A 13,869-nucleotide genomic window follows, 5' to 3' on the forward strand; every position below is an offset into this window, starting at 1 on the left:
TCACACCCTCCTAGAGGGTATTTGCCTGGCTGGAATGTATCCTTAAACTCTGAGAACACCTCTTGGTTGCCTGTTTGGGGAATAGAGAGGGCTCTCTCTCTCTGTTTATGTAGAAATTAGCCTATGGTTTAGAAAGGTAATGTACACCCATTGTTGTGGCCCTGCCCAAGACTGGCATGTGGCTCCCATTATGATAAAGTTCTCCTCACCCTCCTCCAGATCAGGGACATTGTGAAATATATGGCTACTACACCCAGCTACCCAACACTGCTCAAATCACCAAGCTGGACTATTCATATTTATTAATGGGAATGCCAGGGAAAGTGTTAGCAGCGACCCCAGCTCAGGGATGCCAGATATGTGCTTAATATGGTCTTGCTTTTACAGAATCCACTTGATTAAAACCAGGAGAGGAAATGGCTGACACAAGACTTTGCAGCGCTTCCCACTACAGGAAGCAGAAGCCAAGGCCATCCAGCCATCCAGCCACTGCCTGGTTCTCTCTGAACATCAGCCAGCCCTGCCTCCTATATGGTACTTCCTATGAATATTTGAAGGATGCCCTCCATGTCCCTTCAGGGCAAGACAGACAGCTGTGACTGGTAGGCGTCTGGTTTGGAGACGAAGAACTGGCTTTTGGAAATGTCACAACACTGGCAGAGGAGACGATGGCAGAGAAGAGATACCAAAAGATGCCTCACAAGCAAATCAAGTCTTCCGGCACAAGCTTTATATCTGACGTGGATCAGACATGCACATCTTGGCTTTATGCCTCAGCTGAAATTGTACAGTTTGTGAAACTGGGTGGTACAGGATTGCCATTCAGCACTGTAGCAAATGAAGCCTGAGTTTGGTTTTATCTGTTGATTTCAATCATCTTTTGTTTTTGTTTGTCTTAAAAACAATGCTCCTTTTCAAGCAATAATTTGAATGTTTTAAACTGTTTCAAGGTTTTCTTACATTCAAGGAGTGTATATGCCTTTTCATTAAATGAAATACATCAAATGAATTACTTCATTGCAAATTAAAGACAGGTGAGGGCTTGCAATGAAACAACAGTATTTTAAGGGCTAGCTCTCCATAATTCCAGCTGCTCCATTCCATTATCTATCCTGAATCATTTCCCACCATATCCCCATTACAGACACTCAATTGTCCATTGAACATACCCAGATCTCACCGTGGGCACCTAGATTCTCTGTCTCTCTCTCCTCTCCACCCTACACTGGCTGCCAACTTTTGGTACCTCTTATACCTCCTGTTGATACACCCCCTCTTGGGTGGGGGGGCGTTTGCTGATTTGACTACATTAGCACCAGCATTCTTCTGTTTCAGAAACAGTAAAAGGTAAAGGTTAAGGGACCATTAGGTCCAGTTGTGGCCGACTCTGGGGTTGCGGCGCTCATCTCGCTTTATTGGCCAAGGGAGCCAGTGTACAGCTTCCAGGTCATGTGGCCAGCATGACTAAGCCACTTCTGGCGAACCAGAGCAGCGCACGGAAACGCCGTTTACCTTCCCGCCGGAGCGGTACCTATTTATCTACTTGCACTTTGACGTCCTTTCGAACTGCTAGGTTGGCAGGAGCAGGGACCGAACAACGGGAGCTCACCCCGTCGTGGAGATTCGAACTGCCAACCTTCTGATCGGCAAGCCACCCGCGTCCCTTCAGAAACAGAGGGATTTGCAAAATACGCCAGGACAGGGAGAATGACTCCTGCTTCACATTTATGGTTAAATCCAGAGATGGGGAACCTGTGGCCCTCCATTGCTGGAAAACTCTTGTCACACACAGGCAGGATGAGGCTGGCAGTTGTTCGGAACAGCACTTAGAGGACCAACTCCTGATTCAATCAGAGATGCTGAGAGGGGTGCAGTGGGGGGGCGGCAGCGTGCGAGTGAAGCAAAGAAGACATTTTTACATTCAAGGTCTCAGAATAATTTATTAAATACATTAAAATCTGTGTTTTCAAAGTTTCACCATTTAAACAAAGCTGATTGGAAAAAGACACAAATAAAAAGGGTCGTGGAAGAGGATCAATTGTCCTATAAAAACCACGTGGTGCTGGGAATGTGAACGTTTGCATGTCCATGTTGCTGGATCAGCCACCCAGCAAACTTGAAGGAGCTCATGAAGAGAGGCTGGCCGAGAGAAAGAAAAAAGGCTTCACTACTCCAGAGGTGGCGCTTAGCAGATCAGACTTGCACACACAGAAAAACATAACGCCCAATGTGGTAAATAGCCATGGGAAAAATAAACCCCCACAAACCCACAGACACACACAGTGTGTCAGAAGCCCTGCTTTAAAAGTACTTTGACATTGGCTGTTCTGTAACATTGAGACTGCAGAGGCCAGGAGCCTCTCTGGGCAACAGCTAGTCCACTTTTAAAACTGCTATGCTAGTAAGCAGCCAGAACTCTCTAATTGAAGGAGGAGGCAAGAAACTCCAGAAGGAATATGGCCAACCAGCCTCACACCTCCACTGGCCATGAGCTGCAAAGCTGCAGAGGCACTCACTGTGGAGCGCAGCACAAGACTTGTTCCCACCCACCGTTGTCCAATGGATCAAGTACATCACTACCCAAAGCTCCTAACTATTTGGAATTCTGCTTAACAAACTATGTTTTTCTTCTCTTTTCCAAAAAGCTCTCCTCCTTCCCCTCCTCCATCTGGACTCACTTCCTGGAAGAAGCAAAGTCAAGAGGTAGAGTTAGGCTAGAATTGTGATTGTCAGTTGTCTCCAGTCTGTGGATTACAGGGGTGGCAGAGAGAGGGAAAATGGTAGCTACTACAAGCACTCAAGAGCCAAAAAAGGAACTACTACAAGCACCCAGAGTAAAAATCAGATGTGCTGTGCCACATTTTTTAAAAAAATGGCAGGGAAATGCCAGTTGCCCTACATCAGAAGGAATGTTGATAGCAGCTCTTCCTGCACTGCCTGTACTGTTCTCTAGAGGGCAAGCTACTGCAAAAGGGCGCACTGGGCTTAAATCACAGGATGCCCAGCAGAGAAGCAATTTGTCTACACCCACACACCTTTTCTGGTTAGCACACAAGAGATATGGGGTGGCACTCAAAGTATATACATATGTACATTCATTCATTCATTCGTTTGTTTGTTATGTCATTCTCTCTCTCTCTCTCTCTCTCACACACACACACACACACACACACACACACTGATCTGCACACACCTCTATCTTTCCATACACGATGACTCCCACATTTCAGATAAGGCATCACGGGTGTTCGGATTATAAAGCAGCAAGTAAGATGATGAACTGTACAGCACAAGGAAAGAGATTGTTGTGCAAGGCAGCCATGGCCCAGGGAACTATTGCTGGGGGAGAGAGCGCCCCCTCCAGGCAATGTTTTGTGCTGTCCTTTCTCCCAGCTTGGCATGCCAGACATCAAGTTGTGAGCTCGTGGCTAGTTGCCATTGCTCAGGCTGGAGGTTGCGCTGCTGCAACTTTGTTCATATGAAGGGGGTGCCTCTGGAAGGAAGCAAAAGAGAGAGAGAAGTTGAAAGCCATCTAGTTCAGAGGTTTTCAAACTGTGGTCACACAGTCTGTCCCTAGTCATTCTGTGGAACTTAACTTCACAGGAGGATGCAAAGGCCACCAACTTGCAAGGCTTCAAAAGAGGATTAGACCAATTAACAGAGGAGTAAATTTAATGGTGTCTACTAGCCATGATGGCTTTCCTCCATGGCAGCAATGGTTCTGAGTACCAGTTGCTGCAACCTGCACAAGGGGAGAGGGCTCTGGAGCTCAGGTCCTGCAGGCATCTGGTTGGCCACTGCGAGAATGGGATGCTGGACTAGATGGGCCACTGGCCTTCTGATGTTCTTATGGTCCACAGATCAGTGGTCCAGGAGCTCTAACCGTTTGCAGCCAGAGTAACATAAGAAGCTGTGGTCCATTCAGTTCAGTACTGTTGAGGCTGCCTAGTAGCAAATTCCCCAGGAAAGAGACTCTCCCGGTCTTTCTGGGAGATGCTGGGAACTGAACATGGGATCTTCTGCATGCAAAGCAGGTGCTCTGTCACAGAGCTGTGGGCCTTCCTTTTTAGTCTCGGTGTTGCCCTTCAGAACTCAGGAGGGAGGAGGAGACCAAGATAGAATACACTGGCTTTGTCATCTGCTCTGGTGCCACTTACTGCTGGCCTCCTTGCCCTTCTGCCCCACCAGTCCCCATAGGAATCACACACTGCTGCCCATATGGGAAACAGCACAGCTCCTGGGGTCTCTGCCCCAGCCAGGGAATCCTATCTGAGGCTAGGCAGGCGCTTACCATAGGGGTAACCCCAGGTGCTATACTCCGGAGGCAGGATGAGGGAGCTGGCTGTGGGAACCGGAACCACCGTCCCCTCAGCATAGTAAGGGACCGTTGCTCCTGTCGAGAGGCAGAGTGTGGGGTGGTTGGGCGAGCTGCCCTGCTCAGAGTCCAGCCTTGCTTCCGGGAAGCTCAAGCCTGGTGCATAGCTGAAAGGCTGCTGCTGGGAGTGGCTCTTGGTGGGGATGGAAATGTTGTCCATGGGGTGGTAGCCACCGGCAGCCTCCTCGTCCACCGGCGGTGCACTCGGGATCACGGGCGACGGGATGTGAGGGACTGAGCGGGTCGGGTTGAGGGGGATCCTGTTCACAGCGATGTTGCCAATGTAGATCGGGAGAGCAACAGAAACCTCAGGAGATTTCAGGGAAACCTAGGGGCAGGGAGACAACAATATGACACAAGCATGAGGACATTGCAGGGGTTTGGGCTGGACGGCCCTTAGAGCCTTTCCAACTCTATGACTCTATAAGGAGCAGTCCTGTGGGGTCAGACCAAGGACCCATACATCAGGGGTGTGGAAGTGTCAGTCCCAGTGGCTGAATATGGCTCTCCAGACCTCTCTGTCTAGCCTTCAGGTCTACATTTCATCCCTCCCTAGGGATGTTGATGCCTGGAAGGTGTTTTTTTTATTATTTACAAAATATATATGCTGCTTGACACACCTGTTTCCCTGTTACCTCACCCACTTTTGCTTCTGGCCCTCAAGAGGCTGCCTAGGAGGAAATGTGGCCCTCAGGCTGAAAAAGGCCCCCTGCTGCCTCTGCTATATTGGTAGCCCACAACCTGTGCTCATAGTCCTCAGCAGAACTTGGACCTTACCTGGATGTAGTAGTCAATATGGATGAGGCTGCAGCCTTGAAGGATGGACTGAGGCAGCGCTGGGACGAGAATCTGCTCCCTCCATTCTGCATGCTTCCAGGCCTTCACGGGCGAACCCTCCACTTCCGCTATGGTCCTCAGGTCATAGATCCACCGCTTGGATTTGTAGGCAACTTTCTGGGTTGGGGAGAAGAGAAGGGGAAAATAAGGGGTTGTATCCAGACCATAAAGAAGGTTGATTGCCGAAGAATTGATGCTTTTGAATTATGGTGCTGGAGGAGACTCTTGAGAGTCCCATGGACTGCAAGAAGATCAAACCTATCCATTCTGAAGGAAATCAGCCCTGAGTGCTCACTGGAAGGACAGATCCTGAAGCTGAGGCTCCAGTATTTTGGCCACCTCATGAGAAGAGAAGACTCCCTGGAAAAGACCCTGATGTTGGGAAAGATGGAGGGCACAAGGAGAAGGGGACGACAGAGGACGAGATGGTTGGACAGTGTTCTCGAAGCTACCAGCATGAGTTTGACCAAACTGCGGGAGGCAGTAGAAGACAGGAGTGCCTGGCCTGCTCTGGTCCATGGGGTCACGAAGAGTCGGACACGACTAAACGACTAAACAACAACATCCAGACCTACTCCAAGTACTCCAAAATGGGCCTATTATTCTGAGAAGAACTCAGTTGAATACAACCCTATAGTTTTGCCTTGGATTCATCAACAGCTAATCCTAATTCTTCATAAAGACAGCTTCCTATGTTCCTAAGATTGCATTTGCAGCAAGGGAACGAAAAATGAACAAGTGCCCCTCAAGCAAAGCTGAGCACCTACAATACACTATCAAAAGCCTAGCCCGGTTACCTGGATGAGGCTGGCTACAATGGTGCTGGTGTCCCGGCCTGATTTGTTCTCAATGTCTGTCCGCAACTGGATGACCTGCCCTACAACGTAGCCCTTGAGGTCTGTGGTGGCTGTCAGGACCACGTTGCCAGTTTTCACGAGCTTGTAGCTGAACTTCTTTGTGATCGACGTTGTGTTTGGCTGCTGCAGAAAAGGAACACTAGGATGAGAAGGGAAAACACACCCTGCCTCCCACTGAGTTAGGCCCCACCTGCACTATTCATTTAAAGCACTATGAGGCCACTTTGAACCGTCATTGGCTCCTCCTCTAAGAATCCTGTGAACTATAGTTTAAGGTTGCTGAAGATGGCGAGGAGATTCCTATTCCCCTCACGGAATTCCCAAAGTGGTTTAATGATCTATCCCTTGGGACTGAAAAGCAAGGTGTGGGGGTGCCTACCATCTTCCTTCCTTCCCACCAACCCTTACCTCAATCTCAGGGATATCATTCAGGTTCAGCGGGCAGAGGACATAGAATATCTTGCTGCATTTGTGATCCTTGGAAAACCGTGGTGTCTCTATCACAGCTTTGACCTGGTGCAAGACCTTCCCAAAGGGACCCTCAAACGATGTAGGAGCTGAAGCTGTTTTCCAAAGAGAAAAGAGACAAGACATGGCATATAATGTATTTCCCCCCCTTTTAAATACCCACACAAACACACTTTCTTATGACTTGCACTAGAAAATATTTTGCCAAAATCTCTTTCTACTCTAGGAAAAGGTTTTGACATGCGTATGTTTTGCAAACATTAGAAGTAAAACCAAAACCGTACATCGTCTTGATTTCTGATGGCTTTGGGGAGGAGGGTGATGTGGGGCATTTTACAACTATAAGCATGGATAAACCAAGACATTTTGGCACCTGAGGCAGACCCCAAAATGGAACCTCCCTCCCCACCAGGGAAGAAATGGTGAGGGAAGATCTACATCAGGAATAAGGTGGGGGTGGGGGGAAAGGTTGACATCAGGATCTGCTGCCCTGGTGGATCTTGCCACCTGAGGCAGTCACCTCACTTCGCCTCATGGCTGAGCCGACCCTGACCATAAGGCAGACCTGCACAACTTGGCAGTAGGTAGGGGGTGGTGCTGTGGGTTAAACCACAGAGCCTAGGGCTTGCTGATCAGAAGGTCGGCCGTTCGAATCCCCACGGCGGGGTGAGCTCCCGTTGCTCGGTCCCTGCTCCTGCCAACCTAGCAGTTCGAAAGCACGTCAAAGTGCAAGTAGATAAATAGGTACCGCTCTGGTGGGAAGGTAAACAGTGTTTCCGTGCGCTGCTCTGGTTCGCCAGAAGTGGCTTAGTCATGCTGGCCACATGACCCGGAAGCTGTACGCCGGCTCCCTCGGCCAGTAAAGCGAGATGAGTGCCGCAACCCCAGAGTCGGCCACAAATGGACCTAATGGTCAGGGATCCCTTTACCTTGTTAAACTTCTTCAGACCAATTTCCAAGTAAAGTTATAATTAATGATTAAACTGTTTTGCAAATAAACCATATTATTAAAAAGGGAAATTTCAATTAATATAAATTAACTTGGTGGGCAGCAAGGGCGGGGTAAGAAGCCCCCATGTTTCTGCCGCTCACCGCATAGCGGGTGTCAGCTGCGTTGGTCCCTGTCCAATGCCAGTAACAACCAAAAACACAGCCGAAATATATGACTCTCACTCCTAGAATCATAGAATAGAATCATAGAGTTGGAAGAGACCACAAGGGCCATCAAGTCCAACCCCCTGCCAAGCAGGAAACTCTCGGACTAGAGTTGGATTGGCAATGGTTGGTTGCCGTGGGTTACGTAACAAACAGGAGAGAATGCTCAGTGGCAACCCATCCACCAAATTACATGATGAGCACAATCAGCGCTTTTATTCTGGAGCTACTCAGGGGTATGCAGTACCAGCACCTTTTTCCCCTAGAAGAAAAACATTGGGCACAATAGCAGAAGGCAGTTCAAGTGGCACATGGAAAAGCCCTCATTACATCTTTACTTTCTTTTACATTTTTTGCAGGCCACCCAAAATCCCTGGGGGAGCTGCAAGTGGGCCGTATGTTGTGCAGGTCATAAGGACTAGAAAATTGTTGCTTTCTCTTTTTTTAAAAAAAAAAAAAGGAAAAGCAGGCGGATACTGTAAGCTGCCTTACGAATGCCAATTGTTCTTATTTGTTTAAAATATTCATGAATCACCTGCAATCATAGCTCTCTAAGCAATGTACATTACAGAATAAAATATGGAGCATACATAGTAGAAAAATGGTACAGCATTTTTTAAGAAAAGGGACATGATAAAATCGATGTTCCAGAAACGGCATGATGAAATCCATACAATCCATAATTAGTATAGATATCAAATTTCAGAATGTAAATATTCTTAGGAATGTTCAGTTCTGTGCTTTGCATCAAAGTCTGTTTTTAATTTGGTGTTTGCATGGACTATGAACAGCCCCAGACAGACACGTTCTTCAACAGCCCCTCTTTCTTTTTTCTTTTTTTAATGTATTTTTATTAAAGATTTTCTTGGTTTACAAAAGCATGTGCAATGTCTCTCTCTCTCTCTCTTTTTTCTTCAAGTAATATTTTTTACAAATCAGTTTCATTTGTTGAGACATTGGGAAGAAAATGGGGGAAAGGTGAGTGGGGGTGGGGTCGGGTGGCGATGTTTCTATTTTCCTTAATATATGTGGGGTTCTGCGTCAGCCAGCAGCCCCTCTTTCTAAGCATTTTTAAACTCTCTTTTTCAAACCTGATTTAGAAGTTCCTAGTTATTTTAGTTAACTGTTTATTCTTTATATCCCAGGCTTCCTTTAAACTAACAAACAAACAAACCCTCAAGACAAACTGGAAACACCCCCATGGACACCAGCTTAACAACTCTGCAACTTGGCTAGGCAGGAAAGGCGTGACCAGCCCAAAGTCCACCCAGTGAGCTTCATGACAGAGAAGATGGTCTTATGCACACACACAAAGTCAAAGTTCAGCCATTCAATTAAAACAAACAAACAAAAAATATGATGAATAAGTAGGGGTTTTTTGGGGAGGAGAATAACGTTCTTGTTTAATGTTTCACGGTTTTTTATATAAACAACCAATTTTAAAAATTAATAATAATAATAATAATAATAATAATAAATTTTATTTATATCCCGCCCTCCCCAGCCAAAGCCAGGCTCAGGGCGGCTAACAACAAACAAATAATCAAACAATCAAATAATCCAACATTCTAAAACATTTCATTATAAAAATTAATTAAAACCAATTTAATGGCAACCGTTAAGCAAAGTTCTGTGCAGGTTGCCAGAGGAGGGAGTCAGGCTGGGCCCTGACCAAAGGCCTGGTGGAACAACTCTGTCTTGCAGGCCTTGCGGAAAGATGTCAGGTCCCGTAGGGCCCTGGTCTCTTGTGACAGAGCGTTCCACCAGATTGGAGCCGCAGCCGAGAAAGCCCTGGCTCTAGTTGAGGCCAGCCTAACCTCTCTGAGGCCTGGGACCTTCAGGATGTTTTTATTTGCAGACCGTAGGTTCCTCTGTGGGGCATACCAGGAGAGGCGGTCCCGTAGGTACGAGGGTCCTAGGCCGTATAGGGCTTTAAAGGTTAAAACCAGCACCTTAAACCTGATCCTGTACTCCACCGGGAGCCAGTGCAGCTGGTATAGTACCGGATGAATGTGATCTCGCAGCGAAGACCCCATAAGGAGTCTCGCCGCGGCATTCTGCACCCGCTGGAGTTTCTGGGTCAGTCTCAAGGGCAGCTCCACGTAGAGCGAGTTACAATAATCCAGTCTGGAGGTGACCGTCGCGTGGATCACAGTGGCTAGGTCAGGGCGAGAAAGATAAGGGGCCAACTGCTTAGCTTGGCGGAGATGAAAAAATGCCGCCTTTGTTATAGCTGTAATCTGCGCCTCCATAGAGAGGGAGGTATCGAAGATTACACCCAAACTCTTAACGGACGGTGCTGGCACTAATTGCACCCCCGCAAGAGATGGGAGTTGCCCCCCCAATCCCATATCGTCCCGTCCCAGCCAGAGGACCTCTGTCTTCGAAGGATTTAACTTCAACCGGCTTCCACGTAACCATCCAGCCACAGCTTCCAAACATCTGGTCAGTGTGTCTGGGGCCGAGTCAGGATGGCCGTCCATCAACAGATAGAGTTGGGTGTCATCGGCATACTGATGGCAACCCAGCCCAAAACTCCGGACAAGCTGGGCGAGGGGGCGCATAAAGATGTTAAAAAGCATCGGGGAGAGTATCGCACCCTGAGGCACTCCACACACCAAGGAGTGGCGGGATGACAAGAGAGAGAATGGAGGGCATGATTTGAACCTGAAGACACTGATGGGTGCAAATTGTGGGGGGGGGGGGAGCACAGCAGATCAGCTTCTGTTCCACATATTCAGCTGTAGGGCTCATTCACATTTAAATTTTGCCCCATGCTTTCTAGGCAACAGACCCGCACTTTCCTGGACAGTGCTAGAGTACTTTCCCCCAACCCCACCACTTTCACCAAGAAAACCTGATCTTTAATGCCGAATTGGAACAAATGACAATTTGGGCTTTTCTGCAAGTTGCCAAGTGCCTTAAAGAGTGGGTTTCCATGAGGAAAGCGGCTGAGGAGGAAAAAATTAAAATAGAAATGCTACGACACAGACTGGAAAAGCACAGACCTGTGCCTAAAAAGCACAGTGAACAATTAGTGTGTATGAGCCCATAGTGACTTGTGACCATGTGAACTCAGATGAAGGATCGTACATACAGTGGTGCCCCGCAAGACGAATGCCTCGCAAGACGGAAAACCCGCTAGACGAAAGGGTTTTCCATTTTTGAGTTGCTTCGCAGGACAAATTTCCCTATGGGCTTGCTTTGCAAGACGAAAATGTCTTGCGAGTCTTGAGATTTTTTTTTTGCTCCCCCCCCTTTTTCTAAGCCGCTAAGCCGCTAATAGCCTTTTAGCAGCTAAGCCGCTAAGCCTTTAATAGCCGCTAAACCGCTAATAGCGCTAAGCCGCTAAGCCGCTAATAGGGTTGCTTCGCAAGACGAAAAAACCGCTAGACGAAGACACTCGCGGAACGGATTAATTTCGTCTTGCGAGGCACCACTGTACCTGTATTTTTCGCTCTATAAGACGCACCAGACCACAAGATGCACTTAGTTTTTGGAGGAGGAAAACAAGAAAAAAAATATTCTAAATCTCAGAAGCCAGAACAGCAAGAGGGATCGCTGCGCAGCGAAAGCAGCGATCCCTCTTGCTGTTCTAGCTTCTGGGATAGCTGCACAGCCTGCATTCGCTCCATAAGACGCACACACATTTCCCCTTACTTTTTAGGAGGGAAAAAGTGAGTCTTATAGAGCAAAAAATACGGTATATTTAATGAATAAACAAATAAATAAGACAGGAAGCCCAACAAGAGGTGCAGCCAAAGGGGAGGAAGAGCCAACCCATTCTAGTTCCGTCCCCGTCCTCTTCCTCCTCCTCCATCTACAAAGGCAACATTGAGATGGAGGAGGCGGTGGCGGAATCTGACAGCTAGTAAAAGCCCCTGGACTGAACAGTAAGCAGCAAGGTGGACAGGTGGGGGCTGGCTGAAAGCAGACTGTGGTTGTTAGAACAGCACCTCATTCACATTCATTCACTTGACACAAAACCATGGCTAGCTCTTGTACAGGTTTTGGAATTCCCACCCCACAGAGGTGCATCTGACACCTTTGTTGCACAGTTTTTGTCGTTTGCTGAAAATAAACCTCCCTTTTCTGTCCGCTGATGCAACTGAGACCCACCACACTCCTATGATTTTTAACTTAGTTGTAAGCTGTTTTAACAGCGTATTTTAAATCATTGCAGCATGCCATGGTAAGTTAGGGTGAAAGGCAGGTAAGAAATCCAAATAAAATTACCAATAATAATAGCAATATCTGACAGCAGTTAAGCACTTGCATGACACCCCAGGCAACCCTGTGATTGTGCTCACAGGACGTTAAAATCGAGGTTATAGGAAGTCTGAAGTCACTGTTCAGTTGCAGTCCTGGAAATCAATGGGAACAAGAGAGCAAAAGAATAAATTCACTGTACCTGGAAGCAGGAACTGGAAAGGGAATGTGTGCTCCCCAGCTGCCAGGACCCCTGCAAAATATAAACGCAGAGTAAGTGTAGGTAAAAGAAGAAGCCAGCAGGGACTGTAAAACAGGAGTTAAGAAGAAACAGGCCACATGCCCATCTAGACCCACATCCTGGCCTCACATTGGCCAGCCAGGTGGCCTCAGTGAGAGGCTCAAAAGGAGGGCCTGAGGGAAAAAGGAGGAAAAAAGGAGGGAAACACCCTTTCCCCACTAGTAATTCCTAGCAGCCTCTATCCAGAGGCATATACTGCCTCCAACAGTGGAGAGAGAACGAAAGAAGAGCATGGGTCAGGCTAGTGCCCCATCTAGTACAGCATTCTGTTCTCACCTTGACAAACCAGATGCCTGTGGGACGCCCAGAGGCAGGACCTGAGCACCCTCTGCACTTGCAATCCCAGGAAGTATTATTCAGAGAGGGTGGGGGGGTAGTATGTAAAAAGAACCCTGCGGCTGGATGAGGCCAAAGGCCCATCTAGTCCAGCATCCTGATCTCACAGCGGCCAACCAGATGCCCCATCTTACCGGAGACTTTTATATATATATTTATGTTGCAGTACATATATGAGATGGGACACGGGTGGCGCTGTGGGTTAAACCACAGAGCCTAGGACTAGCCAATCAGAAGGTTGGTGGTTCGATTCCCCACGACGGGGTAAGCTCCCGTTGCTCGGTCCCTGCTCCTGCCCACCTAGCAGTTCGAAAGCACGTCAAAGTGCTAGTAGATAAATAAGTACCGCTCCGGCGGGAAGGTAAACGGCGTTTCCGTGCACTGCTCTGGTTTGCCAGAAGCAGCTTAGTAATGCTGGCCACATGACCCAGAAGCTGTACGCCGACTCCCTTGGCCAATAAAGCGAGATGAGTGCCGCAACCCCAGAGTCATCCGCAACTGGACCTAATGGTCAGGGGTCCCTTTACCCTTTACCTTTACATATATGAGATCTTTACATATTGATACATATACATTATATTCGTAAATTCACATTTTCACATTTCATTAAGTTCCAACGTTTATCCCTTTCTTATTTCTTGCCCTGTGTCTTCCCTCCACCTGTGAGTGACTTCCTTGTTATTATTTGCAACTTTATTATTAAGATTGTAATTTTGTATCTTGATAATTAAACATTCAATCTTATATATCTGCTTAGCTTAACTTAACTTTGTGAAATCAGTCTATACATATCAATAAATTCTTGTTGGAGCATCTTTTGGTCATGTATTCTTCTACACATTTCCATTCCTGTTTGAGATTTTGATTAGGGTTGATAATCTAATCAAAATCCATTTTACGGGAGACTTGTAAGCAGGACCCAAGCGCCACCTGACTATTCAGACAATGAAGAAATGGGACAGATTCCATCACACACGTGCTGTTACAGCTAATGTCTTGAAAGGTAAAGGTAAAGGGACCCCTGACCATTAGGTCCAGTCGTGACTGACTCTGGGGTTGCAGCGCTCATCTCGCTTTATGGGCCAAGGGAGCCAGCGTACAGCTTCCGGGTCATGTGGCCAGCATGACTCAGCTGCTTCTGGCGAACCAGAGCAGTGCACGGAAACACCATTTACCTTCCCGCCGGAGAGGTACCTATTTATCTACTTGCACTTCGTGCTTTTGAACTGCTAGGTTGGCAGGAGCAGGGACCGAACAATGGGAACTCACCCTGTTGCGGGGATTCAAACTACCAACCTTCTGATTGGCAAGCCTTAGGCTCTGTGGTTTAG

The 13,869-nt window shown here is 47.5% G+C and overlaps 1 protein-coding gene and 1 long non-coding RNA gene across 3 annotated transcripts in view; one reads left to right on the plus strand and one right to left on the minus strand.

Annotated features, from left to right (window-relative positions):
• Positions 1-1,920: 1,920 nt before the first annotated feature.
• The window catches only part of ARRDC1 (arrestin domain containing 1), a 55,627-nt gene continuing 43,678 nt past the window's right edge, over positions 1,921-13,869 (minus strand). The window contains exons 3-8 of one of the 2 annotated variants that reach the window (XM_080990958.1): positions 12,104-12,154; positions 6,478-6,632; positions 6,010-6,189; positions 5,153-5,329; positions 4,292-4,703; positions 1,921-3,493 (exon numbers count right to left, since the gene is read on the minus strand). In XM_080990958.1, the coding sequence (XP_080847084.1) occupies positions 3,429-3,493; positions 4,292-4,703; positions 5,153-5,329; positions 6,010-6,189; positions 6,478-6,632; positions 12,104-12,154 (1,040 nt within the window). In that variant the 3' untranslated portion in view covers positions 1,921-3,428. Of the gene's footprint in view, positions 3,494-4,291; positions 4,704-5,152; positions 5,330-6,009; positions 6,193-6,477; positions 6,633-12,103; positions 12,155-13,869 lie in introns of both variants that reach the window. The other variant, XM_080990957.1, reaches the window with a different exon arrangement.
• LOC308468685 lies at positions 6,640-8,866 on the plus strand. Its single transcript, XR_013981816.1, has 2 exons — positions 6,640-7,128; positions 7,455-8,866. It is a non-coding gene; the product is annotated as an uncharacterized lncRNA (long non-coding RNA).

Source organism: Podarcis pityusensis (assembly GCF_964106645.2).
Source record: "Podarcis pityusensis genome assembly, chromosome: Z".
NCBI lineage: Eukaryota > Metazoa > Chordata > Lepidosauria > Squamata > Lacertidae > Podarcis > Podarcis pityusensis.